This window comes from Magnolia sinica, chromosome 15 (assembly GCF_029962835.1).
Source record: "Magnolia sinica isolate HGM2019 chromosome 15, MsV1, whole genome shotgun sequence".
NCBI lineage: Eukaryota > Viridiplantae > Streptophyta > Magnoliopsida > Magnoliales > Magnoliaceae > Magnolia > Magnolia sinica.
Window position 1 is genome coordinate 73,410,696 of NC_080587.1, and position 15,454 is coordinate 73,426,149.

The 15,454-nt window shown below is 38.0% G+C and overlaps 1 protein-coding gene across 3 annotated transcripts; it reads right to left on the reverse strand.

Annotated features, from left to right (window-relative positions):
- Positions 1–495: 495 nt before the first annotated feature.
- LOC131227065 (fatty-acid-binding protein 2) lies at positions 496–10,742 on the reverse strand. 3 transcript variants are annotated; one of them, XM_058222770.1, is made up of 12 exons: positions 10,612–10,715; positions 9,832–9,948; positions 8,350–8,894; positions 8,026–8,245; positions 6,004–6,079; positions 5,727–5,829; positions 4,234–4,302; positions 2,693–2,729; positions 2,518–2,592; positions 2,381–2,432; positions 1,981–2,025; positions 496–1,042 (listed from the first exon to the last, which is right to left on the reverse strand). In XM_058222770.1, the coding sequence occupies exons 3-12, from the start codon at positions 8,805–8,807 to the stop codon at positions 942–944; spliced, it is 1,236 nt and encodes a 411-aa protein (XP_058078753.1). In that variant the 5' UTR covers positions 8,808–8,894; positions 9,832–9,948; positions 10,612–10,715; the 3' UTR covers positions 496–941. The 3 variants fall into 3 exon arrangements, with proteins under 3 accessions (XP_058078753.1, XP_058078752.1, XP_058078754.1); XM_058222769.1 differs by lacking the exon at positions 9,832–9,948 and having other exon boundaries at positions 10,612–10,742; XM_058222771.1 differs by lacking the exons at positions 4,234–4,302; positions 9,832–9,948 and having other exon boundaries at positions 10,612–10,742.
- Positions 10,743–15,454: the final 4,712 nt, after the last annotated feature.

The window sequence follows — 15,454 nt, forward strand, 5'->3', positions numbered from 1 at the left end:
TGTTTGGATATAGAGAACCCAAAATATGGAAATCCAAGACCCCTACAAAATCTTTAGAAAATAAAGAACTTTGGGATCCAATGCAACTCTGTTCTTTGGTTGTGAGCGTTATTTTCTATAAAAAAAAATTCCTTTTTCCTCCTAGGAAAATGACTTTACTCTTGAGCTAAAGCTAGGATAAGAAAATGGATTTCCCCCCCTTAGTTCTCAAACATTGGAAGCCATCACATCAGGAGAATTCATATTCTTTGTGGGGTTGTTTGGGGTGAGGGATTTGAGGCAGGGATTTATGAAATCCAAATCTCCCCTATTGTTTTTTATTGGGGATTTGTTAAATCCATGAATTTCTCAAAGCCACACCTCCATAAAAACCATGAAAAAAAAAGCAAATCCAAATCCTTAAAAAAGCTAAATACTTAATATAACTTCAAAATAAAAAGAAGCAAAAGACAAGAAAGGTATTTTTTTTAAAAAGTAATTCCTTTACAATAAATCTCTCCAAATCCATGAATTTGTAGTTTAATTGCCAAGCAGTGAACTTTGAAATTTGCCAAATCTAAAATACATGAATTTGACAAACTCACGTGTTTACCAAATTAACATTCTGATTTCCCTGACCCCAAAGCAGGGTCTAAACAAACAGCACAACCCAAATAGGAAAGTTTTCTGAATATCTCTGTCTATCTGACAAACATATACCTCTGAAAGGTCAGCTCTTGCCGAACAAATTGGGCTCTGAATGTACATCTTGGCATTTCCTCTCCATTTCCCCCTTTTCCCTACCTTAAACTAGCTGCCCACTAATATGCTGGTTAGCATAGAAGCTGAGATCAATGGTAGAAAATAAGCAAGGACATCTTTTGGGACATCTTGCCAGCATCTAATCTTGTAAAAAATGGACTAAGTAATTTTTAAAAGAAAAGGGCCCCACTGACGCCAGCTTAGTAGCATCTCCTCATCATGCCTGCAACATTGGTGGCAATCTCCTGCTTTGCAGGTACAGACACCGGAACATCCCCAATATACATGTCGAAAAATGCCCCTGCAAGAAAAAACTTTTAATCAAACAAGGAAGCTAGCGGCATAAAGCTCTTCAGTAATAAATTGAAATTCTTGTTTCTGGTGAGATCCAATGTAGATCCAACTTATTTTTCATTCGTGGGGTCCAGGCAGTCCACCCTTTTTTTTAATTGAATTTTGATCTTTGCTACCATCCTACCTATATAAAAAGGTTTCTTTCCTTTTTGACCCCTCCCATTCTTTTTGGTTCTTTATTTTTTGTTTTCAAGACTCGTATTGAATTTTAATGTCTCAAGGTCTAGATCCAACTTATTTTTTCATTTATGGGGTCCGGACAGTCCACCCATTTTTTAATTGTATTTTGATCCTTACTACCATCATATCTATATAAAAAGGTTTCTTTCTTTTTTGACCCCTCCCATTCTTCTTCTTTCTTTATTTTTTTGTTTTCAAGACTCATATTGAATTTTAATGTCTCGAGGTACTTAGACTGACCACGACAACCTTACACAATGAGTGCATGTGCTGGATGGCTTGACCTCTTGAGAAGAAAGCTAAGATGGGGTCATGCAAAGAGAAATGGCCTTGCCACGGGCATCCATCCTTGCAGTCCTTCAGGTTCAGATGACTCTTAACCCGAGCAAGACAAGAAATTGCTTCTGAGAAACAACGACAACTCCGCTATACCACCACTAGGTGTATTCCACAAAAAATAAGATGGAATTTTTTTTAGAGGGTTGCAGGACGTCCGCGTTCCTCTCCAGCATGTACACATTACATGTGGCATACTTCTATGGCAATCAGAACTGTTGATTTAGTGGGAAACCAGGTACAGGGACTACAAGTAAAATGTTGCCGATATATACATTTATGCTTTCCTCAGTTTGTTATTACGATGTTAAAAAGGTACATTTTACTTCTTCCTTAATTTTCATTTATGAAATGTAAAAGATTACTTACTGCATAAATCCTTGCTATCAACTGCTCCAATTGTTCTACCACCAACTGCATATGACCATTTATACTCCAAAGTCAGGCAGAATGAATGCTCAAAATTTCAAACAATTATTACGGGTTTGTTCGGATATGGGGAATCCACAGATTCGACATGGATTACTGTAAGATTACATTTTCCACCACCATTCACTGGTGGATTCCCAAGGATGGTCTGTTAGGATAGAAAGTGGAAACCCCATTTCTCATGAGACAATGGCCATCTTGTATCTTCTGCCAACTGAGGAAAAGCCTAACGATTATTACCATGGATTCCAGGGTTTTCTTTGCTATACAACCATGGATTCCACACATCCAAACAGACTCAAAAATAAAAATAAAAAATAAAAAAACAGTAACCACTCACTTTCTGTTATTAGCTGGCCTTTGGTTGTTCGTCGAAAATCTATCGTTGTGCCCTGCAATTCACATCAAAGTCAAATGGTGTTCATGCAGTTTCAATGAAAGAGGAAAGAAGTGCATCTTTCGGAACTGTCTAATTACCGCTGGTAGTGGGATATCTTGAGTGAAATAAGAACCAAAAGCTTTCAAGCAGTTGTAATCTGTGTCAGGGTTAACCTTATCAGGAAAACGAGTAAAAGTTAGTGCAGTTTCTTTAGCAGTGTCCATGCACAAGGGAACTGTGACGCTTGTGAACTAGATCTATGGTGGGACATACCTTCAGCAATCTGGCACGGAGGGATTTCTCGAAAGAACTGCAAAAAATTATTAGATCAGATTGAGCAATATTTCATCATTTTCTTTCATCATCACTACATGGTAATGTGTTTTTTGATAGCCAATAGCATGACTCGACTGTATCGGTATGGCCCACTTAATGAGTGAATTAAACAGTCTGCGGTATATAAGAAGTTACCAGCTTTATGTTGACAGAAGATAAATGGCAGAACAGGATTTGTGTAGCCAACCCCGATTAGGTGAGATAAGGCTTAGATGATGATGATGACCTGCTTTATGTTCTCAGAGTGTCACCATGGTATGGTGATTCTCTTTAAAAGTGCCAAGCATTAAAATTCATTTATGAAAAAAAAAAGCCTGGAAAACATCATTTCCACGAAAGAATAACACTTCATAGGTCAAACCATGATCATATTCTACTCATAGGTCAAACCATGATCATAGTCTACAGTGCACGATGAAATCCAACCTTAAAATCATGCACTAAGTTCTTGCAGCACATTTTATTAAGGTAAATTGCTGTTCGATGGAAGATGAAGAACAGTAAAAGACGTTTCTTGCAGGTAGTGGAGAAAACAAGAAAAGGGTCAACTTGGTGGCAGGGGATCGAGTTTGCAAACTAATGAACGAGGCTCAGTTTTTTATTACCCCCTAAAAATTGATGGATTGGCTGGAGTGAGAATTGGACTAGTAATCTCAAGGGCCCAGCTATGATTTAAGGTAAGGGGAGGTTAGACAGTGGGGTCCAAGTGCAGTAGATGGTGAGACTAGAATTGTCTTGCACATTCATGGATCCTTTTCAAACTGAGGAACTTAACCATTCACTTCTGGCATGGAGCATGCAATTGCATCCGGGGATGGGAAGTATTGGATGCTACATTGTGGAAAGCCAATGGAAGTAGGAAAAAGGAACATAAGGAACTGAATCCTACGGGTGGAAATGGGCCAGGTAGCCCACCCGACCCAACTTTAGGCCAGGCTTGGACCTACTATCTTGGACCGTGGATTGGGCTTTGGCCCTTACATGCATGGCCAGATCAATTTTTTGGATCAGGCTAAGGCTCAAGTCCTTTTAGACCAACCTGGCCTAACCCGGCTTTATATGTACATGTGCTATATCCAAGAAATATGCCATCCCAATCCTCATTTGGGCAAACCCATCCATATTGAATGTAGAATGTTGGCTTCATTCCTCTAAAATGACTGTTTCTTTGTGCATCTGTGGCCAACTTGGACAATGAATAGATTAGAAGCATTCAAGTGGGAAATAGGGATTTTATCAAATTTCTGACTAGGTCAGTTTGGGTTGGGTCAGGCCTGGGCCCAACCAATTTTCGGTCTCGGGCCTTGGGTCTTAAGAATCGGACCTAGGCCAGGCCGAACGCGGCCATTGCCACCCCTACCAAATCCCTAGATTCCTGATCTTTGAGACTTGTCCATCTTCCCTTCTATGAAAATAAATACAAAATACAGTAAACTTATAATATAGAACAAAAGTCTGAAATTAGAAAGAACACTTACTCTCGCACAGTGTTGATTTTTAGCCCGTTGCAATTCACCACAAGCCTAACAGTCATGTGAATATCCTCCCTGCAGCACCCTCAGAGAAACACCTTTAGGAGAAGCATCAAACAAACTTCTACCACATAAATGAAATTTTCAAAACAGAACCAAAATCTTTTGTGAATCTACTTGCTAGACTATTTAACAAGGATAGTGTTTTGAAAATTTTCCATGTTCATGACTAGTTAGGGTGGGACATGAGACAGCTGTGAGGAGAAACCCTCTTTTTATTTTTGTTCTTGTATTGCTTTTATTATAATTTGTATTCTATTTATACTGTATTAATGCAATGCATTCAATGCATATGTTTTCTCCCTTTTAATGCTTTTATGAATTAAATTAACATCTGTGAATTTTTTTAAAAAAAAATTATCATATAACTGGATGTGTCATCAGTCAGGTTTTCTAGGTCCTCATGTCTGCCACCTCATGCCTATGTACAAACTGAAATAAGCACCCCCGGGTCTAAGTAACTCTGAAATCAATACATCAACTTTTATGGGCGCGCACGGTGGTATTGTTACCACCATAAGCTCCAGTGATACCTGGAGTAAGTGGGGGCCCACATGATGTATCCATGAAATCCAACCCATCCATCAGATGCAAGGACCTCAAGTTACTGACGGTAACCAGAAATCAGCCCCATTAAAAAATAGGTGGGCCACACCACATGCAACAAGTTGAGAGTGGATGCCTACCGTTGATTTGAATGGGGGCCCACCATGTAGTGTATGTGAAATCCAGGCCATTCCAACCCTTCATCTGGCATGGATGAAGGGTCAGGTAAAAACTTAGGCTGTGTTGCAACTCAGATAGGCCACTGTATAAATCAAGGGTGGGCGTTCCCTCCCAACTTGCTCCCTGTTCCGTGGCCCACCTAAGTTCGGATCAGGCTGATTTTTTTATGAATGAGGGTGGCATGAACTCACACATCTGACAGACGGGTTTGGTGTCCTGCATGCATCACGTGGGCGCCACATCTGCCTGGTACCACCATAAACTTACAGTGGTACAAATGCCACTGGAGTGCACCTCCAATTTTTATTAATTTATTTAAATCAATAATCCATTACATTAACTTTACAAGATTGGTAAGCACCCTCAAGTCTGATACCAAAATGTATCATTCTAATAAGACTGAAATCCTGCCAATGCACATTCCATCACTTCAAACTCTTTTACAACTCAACTGGATTCTAATCAAAGAAACAACAACAACAAAATAATAATAATAATTATTATTATTATTATTATTATTATTATTATGAAGTGGATTATTAAATAACTCGTGTACGAATTTTAATCATTTCAGAAACAATATATCAGGATTTTTTTTAAAAAAATTTAAAATTAAAATTTAAAAAAAAAAAAGAAAAAGAAAAAGAAAAGCAATTGCTGCTGCAGGTTAGAATCTTAACTATAGATACAAGGAACTTGAGTATGAAACATACCTAAGCATATCTTCAAAAAAATCTGGGTGGTTCTTCAGTTCAGTGATTGGCACAGTAGCATACTTCGGACCCAATCTCTCACAAACAGAGTCAGGGTGAACATCTGTGAATAAATAATGCAGTTATTTATTTGCTTTTAAATATTTTAGTCATGGATAAAAACTAAGTTGCAATGCCAAGTCAGCACTACAAAGATGGGGGAAAAAAGGAAAGACAGAAAAGTAATTCAATGGTTTACATAACCAAAATAAGACAATTTAAAAATTGGAATACCCACATACACCAAATGCATAGACCTTCAGAGATTTGACTTTAATTATTCTCATGCTTTTAGAACCAGTTCCAACAAGTACCTGCCAAAAAAAAAAAAAGTTCATGGAGTTGTTTTATTAATGTTGCCGGCCAATCAGAATAAAATATATAAAGGAACTCTTATATAACAATAACCTAGTAGAATGCAATAAAGATGGTGAGCACAGGGTGATAAATGGCATGTCATTGCAGCAAATAACGTCAAGTGTGGCGTGGCAAATAGCTTATAATGACAGAAAATAACATCAAGCGGTGGCAACCATATCAACCTCAAAAAAAAAGGACATGAAAACCTGCAGTTACATCCAAACAACACCAGCCTTTTAATCATAGAAGTTGAGGCAGAAAACCATTGCAGGACAGACCTATGACGTTGATAAAGAAAATGCTTCAGGGGGAGAAGCCAATTAAAAACATGTTAATTTCAGTAACATATGCACATGGGTTGTAAAATCATGAAGCCTTGATAATTCAATAATTCTCATTGCATTTTCCACTTGTAATTCTTTCCGACCACAAAGCTGGGTAAAAAGTGCAATGCTCTTGATGAAACCAAGATATTAATCAGAAGCAGGGGTTTCTTTACTAGAAATACTCAAAGATCAAACTGATGGTTTTGGGTTCTCAATTATGAGAAATGCTTCAATGCACTCAGAACATTGTAAGTTATAGTGCTTCTAGTTGCAACAGTTCACTTGGACAGACTGATCAATCATCTGAACTATCCATTAAGTCCATAATGTTTTTCATGGACCACTAAGCAAAAAAAAAAAACACTAATTGAATGATCCAATCCATCCTTGATTTAGCCTTATTTTCTATACCCATGCTATTTCAGCCATGGATGGGATGGTTATGATTCCCAATTAAAAGTGATTCTTTGGAATCATAAGCAGTCCATGATGGTCCCTAACAAATAGATGGATCAAATTGTTGATTGGGCCTACTTTTATGTAAATGATGTTAACCGTCAATATTAAAGGCCATCGATCAAATGACTAGTATTGGTAAAATTGTGTGATGTTTGCATCATAGCCCATAAGAAAAGTGTTGGACCTAATGAACAGACTGGACCAATGAATCCGACTTTCTAAGTGTCTGAAAGCATTGGAGTATCTCTCCTCAGCTGGAAAGTGCCAGTTGCAATGCCAAAAACTGATTGACTATGATGTTTCAAGACCCTTGGCATGCAATGGACAGAGGGAATTTGCACTTCATTACCTGCCTCTCCTCAGCATCCAGAGACTAATTTCTCTGGTTTTAGGACCACTATATACTAAGATTACAAACGATGTATTGTACACACACTTCACTTCGAATGACAGTTGCTGCAAGTTTGTAAGCGCTACAGGTCAAGAATTCAAAATTCAAATTGCGACTAAGAGTCAAAACTCATCTGACCAATGGCAGCCTGCTGCTAACAACAGACCTTACTAGAGTTCTAAGGCATGATATCAGTCTATCACAGATTCCACATTTTTTAAGTTCTCAAATTCTCTAATCACATTTTACAGAAAACTATATATATATATATATATATATATATATATATATAGATAAGTAACGTAAGAGATTTGTAACCATCTAATTGGGGAAGTTTACAACTGATAACAGACCACGTTTCTGCAACTCTGTATTTTACTCAAATTTCACCTAACTTGTACAATTTTCAATCCACGAAAATTCAAAAGCTTACACTTTAACTACCTATAATCTAACTGAATATCAATGGATTACCCAGACAGATATAACACAAGCAAAAGCTTATCAAAAGCACAACTTTTTACAAACAAGAATTTCAACAAACTGACTAGCAAGTTATATTTCCTTGAAGCATGGTAGGCTGTAACAAGTCTCCAATTGGCCAACTTACCATTAAAATCCGCGCCTAGTTTAAGACAATTTTATAGTGATTAATTGGCATGTTATCAGAAGCAAATAACAAGCATTTGTGGATGGTACATATAATAGGAAGTGTAATATCGACCTCAGAAGTCAAAGTTGATCTATTGTCTCCAGCTACAAGATTGCCCAAAACACTGGGGAACTTGATGCCCGTTCTCGGTTCAACTGCATCTCTTCTCCATTTTATCTCTGACAGAGAAAGACTAGAACACCCCTTGTACTCATCTCCACAGGCTAGTTGATCCATTTGTCCACTGATTTGTTCATCGATATTCACTAGTGGGACAGCTAGCACCTTTGATCTTATGCCCGTCAACACGGAATAGAAGTTAGTATGTGAAACCAATGCAGAAAAAGGACCAATGATGAGAGATTATCAAAAGTACAAAGCAAAAAAGAGACATACATATTGTCAAATGGAGGCACAAGGGCAGCAGCTAATGAGAGCATGGGAAATGATTGAAGTTGCTCAACTTCATTCCATAGATTTCTTATTGTGGAACTCATGATCTTACCAAAAAACATTGGGGCAGCAGATTCCACTCTTGATCTAGATCCAAGCTGGAACCCTGCTGAATTATGTCTAGAAGATGTAATGTGTTTGACTTGTGTACAAGACTGACAATTTCCATTTTTCGAACCATGTGGATTGCCAGATAGTTTACAGGGTAAATTGGAATTTAGCCCACCAGCAAACCAGACTAGTAGAGCACCGGTGAACTTGGAAATGCAACTAAATGCTTCTTGAAGAGCTAGACTTCCAGGAATATAGAAATGTCCATAGTATAAGTGGGACTCTGGAAAGAAATACGGACATCCACCATCAAGATCCAAATTTGTAAAAAACAGCCAACTATTCCGCATGTTTTATTATGTGCTGATTAGTGCAGAATTCTGTTCTCAGGAGAGGAGAGTTGTTCTCGCTATAACACCATGCCAGTTCTCATATACCTGTAGAAGTTAAAAGACTTAAGAAATCAGTAAATGCTAGTCTCAGTTATATAATGAAAATCAATGTGGTCTGCAGGCCAAAAGACAATGGGACTTAGCAGCAAATGACCTATATATATATATATATATATATATATATATATATATATATATAAGCAACTAATGTTATTAGATGGACAGAAACATAATGTTTGTGCACTGAAAATCAGTGCATCTTTTTTTATGTGATTTCACCCACACCAGGACAATTAGGTTAATAAGATTACTCGCATACATGGATAAATGAACCATGTCATTGAGAAGTTATGGAAAAAAGGGTGCATCTCTTATGGGGAAAGCATTTCAAATGAATATCCATCCTTGTAGGTCATAGAGAAGACTATGATACCTAGATAATTTGGAAAAAGTAATATATCTGCATCCAACAATTATTAAGCCCAAAAACAATCGCCAAGCTGTATGTGTCATACAGTTGGAGATTAGTTCTTAATTTGCTTATAGACCTTTTAACCGTTTGACAAATGTTTCTATACAGAAGAGAGACGAGATATGATGTTCCCAATACAAAAATGGATTTCAATCTAGTAGGCCATGTATCTTGGATAGCTTGTCCTCAGGTTTCAGCTACTAACCAGCTGGGATTCTTATGCAGCCAAGGGTGGCTTCTTTGAATTGCATTTTCTTCTTTACTATTAGATAACACTGAATAAGAAGGTGACAAAGCCTTTTTTATGTCACAACAGTGTTAGCACAACACAAGTGAGAAAATATGCATCCAAGCCAGACAAATTCAGAATTTGTAGAAGTAACAAAACAGCTTCTGCAGACAAATAACTTATTGTAAGTTAGTAATCATAATAACAGAATGGGAATGAGACTCCACGGCTAATCTCACAATAGACAGAGAGAGGAGACCAATCATGAGTGGTGGTCTTGCCTGTTTATCTGGTGGACCCTACCATTGACTGGTTATAAGACCAAACCCGTACGGACTAGATTGTTTCGCAATTTATCCTATTGAAACGCTCCAATCATGATCATTGGTGATCAATAACTGTAACAGTATGGATGAGAATCAATAGAAAGAAGCATATTCAAAACAAATCAAATAATTACAGGGAATAATAGGACCCTGAGCCTCAGGAAAAATATACAGATTGCTGACACGCAAGATCACTTACATGTGGGCTCCACGGTACAGCTACCCTGACCGTTAATATCATGGGAGGAATTCGCAATTCAGAATATCCTAACCCAACAGCATCAGTCCGCATTCTACAGACAAAAGGACAGATTGGAAGCATAGAATCTCTCAATCTGGGAGCATCCCCCATCAAACATGCGGCCCGCAGGACTAACGGTTGGGATCATCGGTCACACACATACAGATCCTACACGTCTGCAAGCTATACATTTTCCGAAGCTCCAAATTGTAAAATTCCTCTTCAATTCAATCCCCTTTCTTTCACCGAAAAAAAAAAATCAAAATACCAATCGCTACTTTCCAACAAATACAATGCAAACAACTAAAAAACGGATCCAAACAACAAACAGAAAAAATAACTCCGAATTGCCAATGCCGTCACATCCTAACCGTCGATCCAATATAAATCTTTTTTTTTCCCCTTTTCAGATCAAACAACATCCATACATCGATTCCATTTCAAAATCGAAGAAAACGAAAACAAAAAATCAAATATTTGAACAATCCACGAACCTGGGATGGGAGAATCTGAAGGAGAATTCCATGGCGGGGAGAGGAAATGATGAAATTAGGATTCCTGTTTGGATGGAATTAGGGCAAGATGAAAATAATTTTAAAAAAAAAAAAAAATGGTTAGAAAGGAACAATATTCGCTCTCTCTCTCTCTCTCTCCTTGGAATGCGTTGCGGAAGAAGATCTTTGTTAACCCGTCTTTCTTTCTTTCTCTTTCTTTTGGCTTTTTAGGAACGCGTTGGCGGGTATGGTATTAAATACCACCATCCATTTTGGCGAAATGACTAATCTCTCATATACTTCCTTTGAAATGACGATATATCCTGGATTTTGATTGATCCAGCCGTACATCTTACGAAACGTCAAGGATTCCGAGAATCAAAAGTTCGAATTTTATATGCTTTGGATTAAAAAAACAAAAATATATGTACGTTTGTATAATTAAATAGATCTTACGTCCAACTAGTTGGACCACTCAGTGGATAATGTGACCTTGAAATCTGACCATTCCAATAGGTTGGCCCCACTACAAGGATTATTAATAGAAAAAATCAGCCCTATATACACAACAGGCAGACGACAGTTTATAAAACAATTTCTAACCATTGATAAATAATTAAATATAAGTGTAGTCGACTGGATTAGCAGATGGGTATGATTTTTTTCATCACATGATTCTCGATATAGGGTCTACCTATTAGACGGGTTGGATGTGGACAAAAATGAAAGGGTGGAAGTTATTCACCGGGTGGATTGTAACTTATGATTAAGTCGGTTGAACTTGAGACATTCTCCTACTTTAAAAAATATATATTATAATTTTTATACACATGAATAATAGCACGTATAAGTAATCAAATGGTGTTACGATGTCTTAAAATTTTCCAAAAGTCTTTTTAAATAAATTTAATTTGCTTAAAAATGAGTTTTCTTACCCATCTTCTAAATTAGGGTTTAAAACATTTAATTAAGTGGACAACTTGTGTCTAGATAAATTAAAAAAAAATTTAAAACCTCTACCTCATAAAATATGATATGTTTTGTAACCATTAACAAGAAGGAGACACAGAATGCATAAAGCTAGGCTAGTTTAGTTGGGTGGTGTGTTGATATCAGCAAGTTCTGTGGGCCTCACTTAGATATGTGTTTTATCCGTGAGAATGCCTTATAAGGAAGCTAATAGAAAGCTCATGTTGATAATGTCATAGGTAAAACGTAATGGAGACAGTAACACCCAACCTTGAAATCTTCAAAAGGCTCTTATGATATTTAATTGTCATCTAACATATTTATAAGATTAGTCAGAGATTAAAAAAAAAAAAACATAAATATTAACTTACAATTTTCTGTTGCACACGCTTAACTCCGACTGAGGAGTGCACAATAGTTCTATACGGCCAAGCTTATGGAAATTTCCCATGAGGTAGAGCTGCGTGGGCCATATTGTGATGGGGGGCGTAATGGTTCATGGTGGGGCCCACACAGCTCGACCTCACGGGAAGTTCCCATGAGCTCGACCGCATAGAACCATCACGGTGGGCCCACAGAACATGCTAGTGTCGGTTGAACACCCCAAGTAACCTGATCAATGAGCGCATGCATTGAATGGTGCACCAGTTGGATAATCCTGACCGTTACTCGATGTTTTAAACATGAGAGTGGACCACTTCAACTTCTCATCCAGTCTCCACCGTACACACGGCCAGTGCACGTGAATGGTTACGGTGGATGTCGGCACATCCAAAAATTCACAACTACCGTCCTGATGCCCATCAATTCACAGCGAAAAATGCTTCAACGGTCCAAGTTTGTTGAGACTCTCCGTTGGATCTGACTCTTAAGCGGCGGTGGAGCCTACTAGATCAACGGTCGAGATCATCGTGAACTGATCACTAGAAACAAAAATAAGTTCAAAGGGCATTTGGGTAATTTACAAAGTCACGTTGTGAAATTGCGACACGGTTAGTCGGTTGGATGGTGAGAACTTTCGGCAGGAATACACGATGAAGTTTGCCATTGGAAAGAGTCTCTGTCCGACTTTTCGTTGTCCGTAAGAGGAATTTATTCCATCGGCGTTGTCCTGTCCACGTGTAGCCATGGAACACGCATGAGATCCACGCCGTCCACTGGGTAGGCTGACTCACGTTTCCGTTGAAAAATAGATATTGGATCGGTCCAAAACACGCGGATTCCGTGGTGACCCCACCCCAGACCACCGACATGCGTGCCGGCAAGATTACGTCGGAGCCCCTGTGGTTCATGTATTTTATCCACGCAGTTCATCTGTTCTGCATCTTAAGTCAGGAACCCAAAATTGTAGCATATCAAAAGCTCAAGTGGACCACACCATTAAAAAAGAGCCAGGATTAAATACCTACCATTGAAAACTTCTCAGAGTTATGTAAATTTTTTTTAATCAAACTGACTATATATATATCATGGCGGCCCAAAATTCCACCGAAACATAGGTTAGCAATACAGGGCAATCATAAGGTTGGCCACATCATGGTTATTTTATCAAGATGAAGGTACTTTTAAAAATGTGTTAAATAAAACACGTGGGACACACCACGTGTATTTAAAGATTTTAGGTAGATTTTATATTATTTTTTTCTGATAAGGCCCCCCTAAGTTTTGGAGCATTGTGCTGTCCTGATCAAGGCCTGATATGAGGTTGCGTAGACAAACCGCTGTGCCATTTTTCATCCTTGTAACTTAGGCACCCATGACCCGTCTCTTTAAAGAGCGAATGGTTATAGCACAACTCTACATGGTCAGGGAAAGTCTCCTAACCAAAAATGCTTATGTGACTAACGTATGTGTTTATTATGTCATTTCAGCTTCATCATTTTTTCAATGTGATTTGAATGTTGCTTGTATTTAGACTGAGCTGTCTCTATTCCTGACGTACATAATTTGATTAGACATTAGGAAATGTAAAATTTTAATTTTTAAAAAAAAGGGCCGAGTTAAATTTGTACTTCCTTTAAAAACATGCGAACATGCTATGTATGGGTTCTATCTTTGATAGTGATCTGTCATCCAATCAAATATTCTCATTTTAGAGACAATGAGCAACCATACCTAAGGTAACAAAAATCAAACTAATTCTTAACTCAAGTGATGGACACCTTATAAATTTATGCATGAAACTACTATAATCACATGGTGTGGCCAACCTTAACTTTTTAATGGCCATATATTTATGTCACCAGTTATCATGATGGGGCCTATCTTATTAGTGGATTGGATAAAATATATACAAAGCACAGTGGGCATGTACACGGACTTAGATTTCCTGCTGAAAGGAACCGGGAAGCTCCGGTGTGGGGATGTTAGGTGGGGCCACTGTAAATTTTGTGAGAAATCCACATCGTCCATCCATTTTTTCAGATCATTTTAGGACATGATACTACCAATCAGGTGGATCTAATACTCAAGGCGGCCATACTAGAGAGAATATTGGGGAAAGAGTTTCCTACCATTAAAATTTTATTGGGATCTACTACTGTTTATATGCCATCTAAACTATTTATAAGGTCATTTCCATTAAGATAAGTGAAAACACAAAAAACTTAGCCTCATATGAAACTTTGTGGCCATGAATTCTCACTGTTTCCTCTCATGCGGACCATTGTGCTTTCGATTCATCTCATTTTTGTTCACGACTTAGAATGGTCTATTAAAACAAATGGATGGATGTTGATTTCTCACAAACATGACGGTGGATCTCACCTGGCATCCCAAATCAACTCACCAACTTCCCGCGTAAGGCTTTAGCAGGAAATCCGTGTACCGTACACTACTTTAAAGGTTTTACGGTTAGGTGTCCCATCCCAACTGCCCCCTCTCGTATGTGGCCTTGTGACCCGTTTTTAATACGGGTGAATCTGAAGGGCTCAAGTTATGGACAATGTAGACATAGTATTAAAATACGGTGGACCCCACATATAAAATAAGCTTATTTTACAATAATTGAAGAGGATCTGACTTACAAAAAAAGAGGGGGTGTTGTAACTGCCTCTGGGAGTTACATGGTGATAGAAACTTTAGTACTCTGGTAGAGTGTGGTTGATGATACACAGATCACTTTAAATTTACTTGAAAATTGCATACATGGGATACAAGTAATTCAAATCAAACTGTCCAAATTTAGGGTACCCTTTTAGATGGTTTATCAATGATCTGATTGTTAGATTGGTCGACATTTATTAGATGGTTAAAAATGAAATCTTCAACTGGTCATATTTCAAAAAGCAAGTGTCCAGGAATCAGCGGTCAGGATCAATCAACCAATCTAACTTACATACCTTAACTTAAGAACAGTTGTTTTGTATAATTCAAATTAATGGATACCATGTGTACCATTTCTAATTACCTGCATATCAAGTACTATACACATCCAGAGTATCAAACAACTCCCCATTACCGAAAACCCCACTCGGGTCCCACCGCTAGATTACCATCAAATTATGATCTAGAACGTGTGGAGAAATTTGATTGTTCCATGTGTGTTACTGTGGCACGTGTGCCAAATCTGGTTTTTATAAGATATGGGTCATAGATCAGACAAACCCCAACATCATGTGAGCTAAAAGGCCGAAATGGGCCAACCGTTCGAAAGCGATCAATGATGGAGACGAATCAACACAGCTGTTAGAATGAGTGGACTTTGATCATCAAGAGATGAAATGGCGAATTCAAAAGGGTGGTCCACAATCACAACTACAGGGAAAGAAATACTAAGTTCACTCCTATTATTCTGGCCACCAAAGGTAAGGGTGAATATGGCAGTAAAAATGCACTACGGAGAGATGGATTACTTGGAAGGTGGGCCCCACAC

What these genes read in the sequence shown, in the direction of transcription:
- LOC131227065 (XM_058222769.1), bottom strand. Translation starts at nt 8,807, where the DNA reads ATGCGGAATAGTTGGCTGTTTTTTACAAATTTGGATCTTGATGGTGGA. An exon ending in GATCAACTTTGACTTCTGAG is followed by an intron (nt 6,080 to 8,025) that starts GTCGATATTACA and finishes TTTTTTTGGCAG; the next exon opens with GTACTTGTTGGAACTGGTTC. An exon ending in GGTCTATGCATTTGGTGTAT is followed by an intron (nt 5,830 to 6,003) that starts GTGGGTATTCCA and finishes ATTTATTCACAG; the next exon opens with ATGTTCACCCTGACTCTGTT.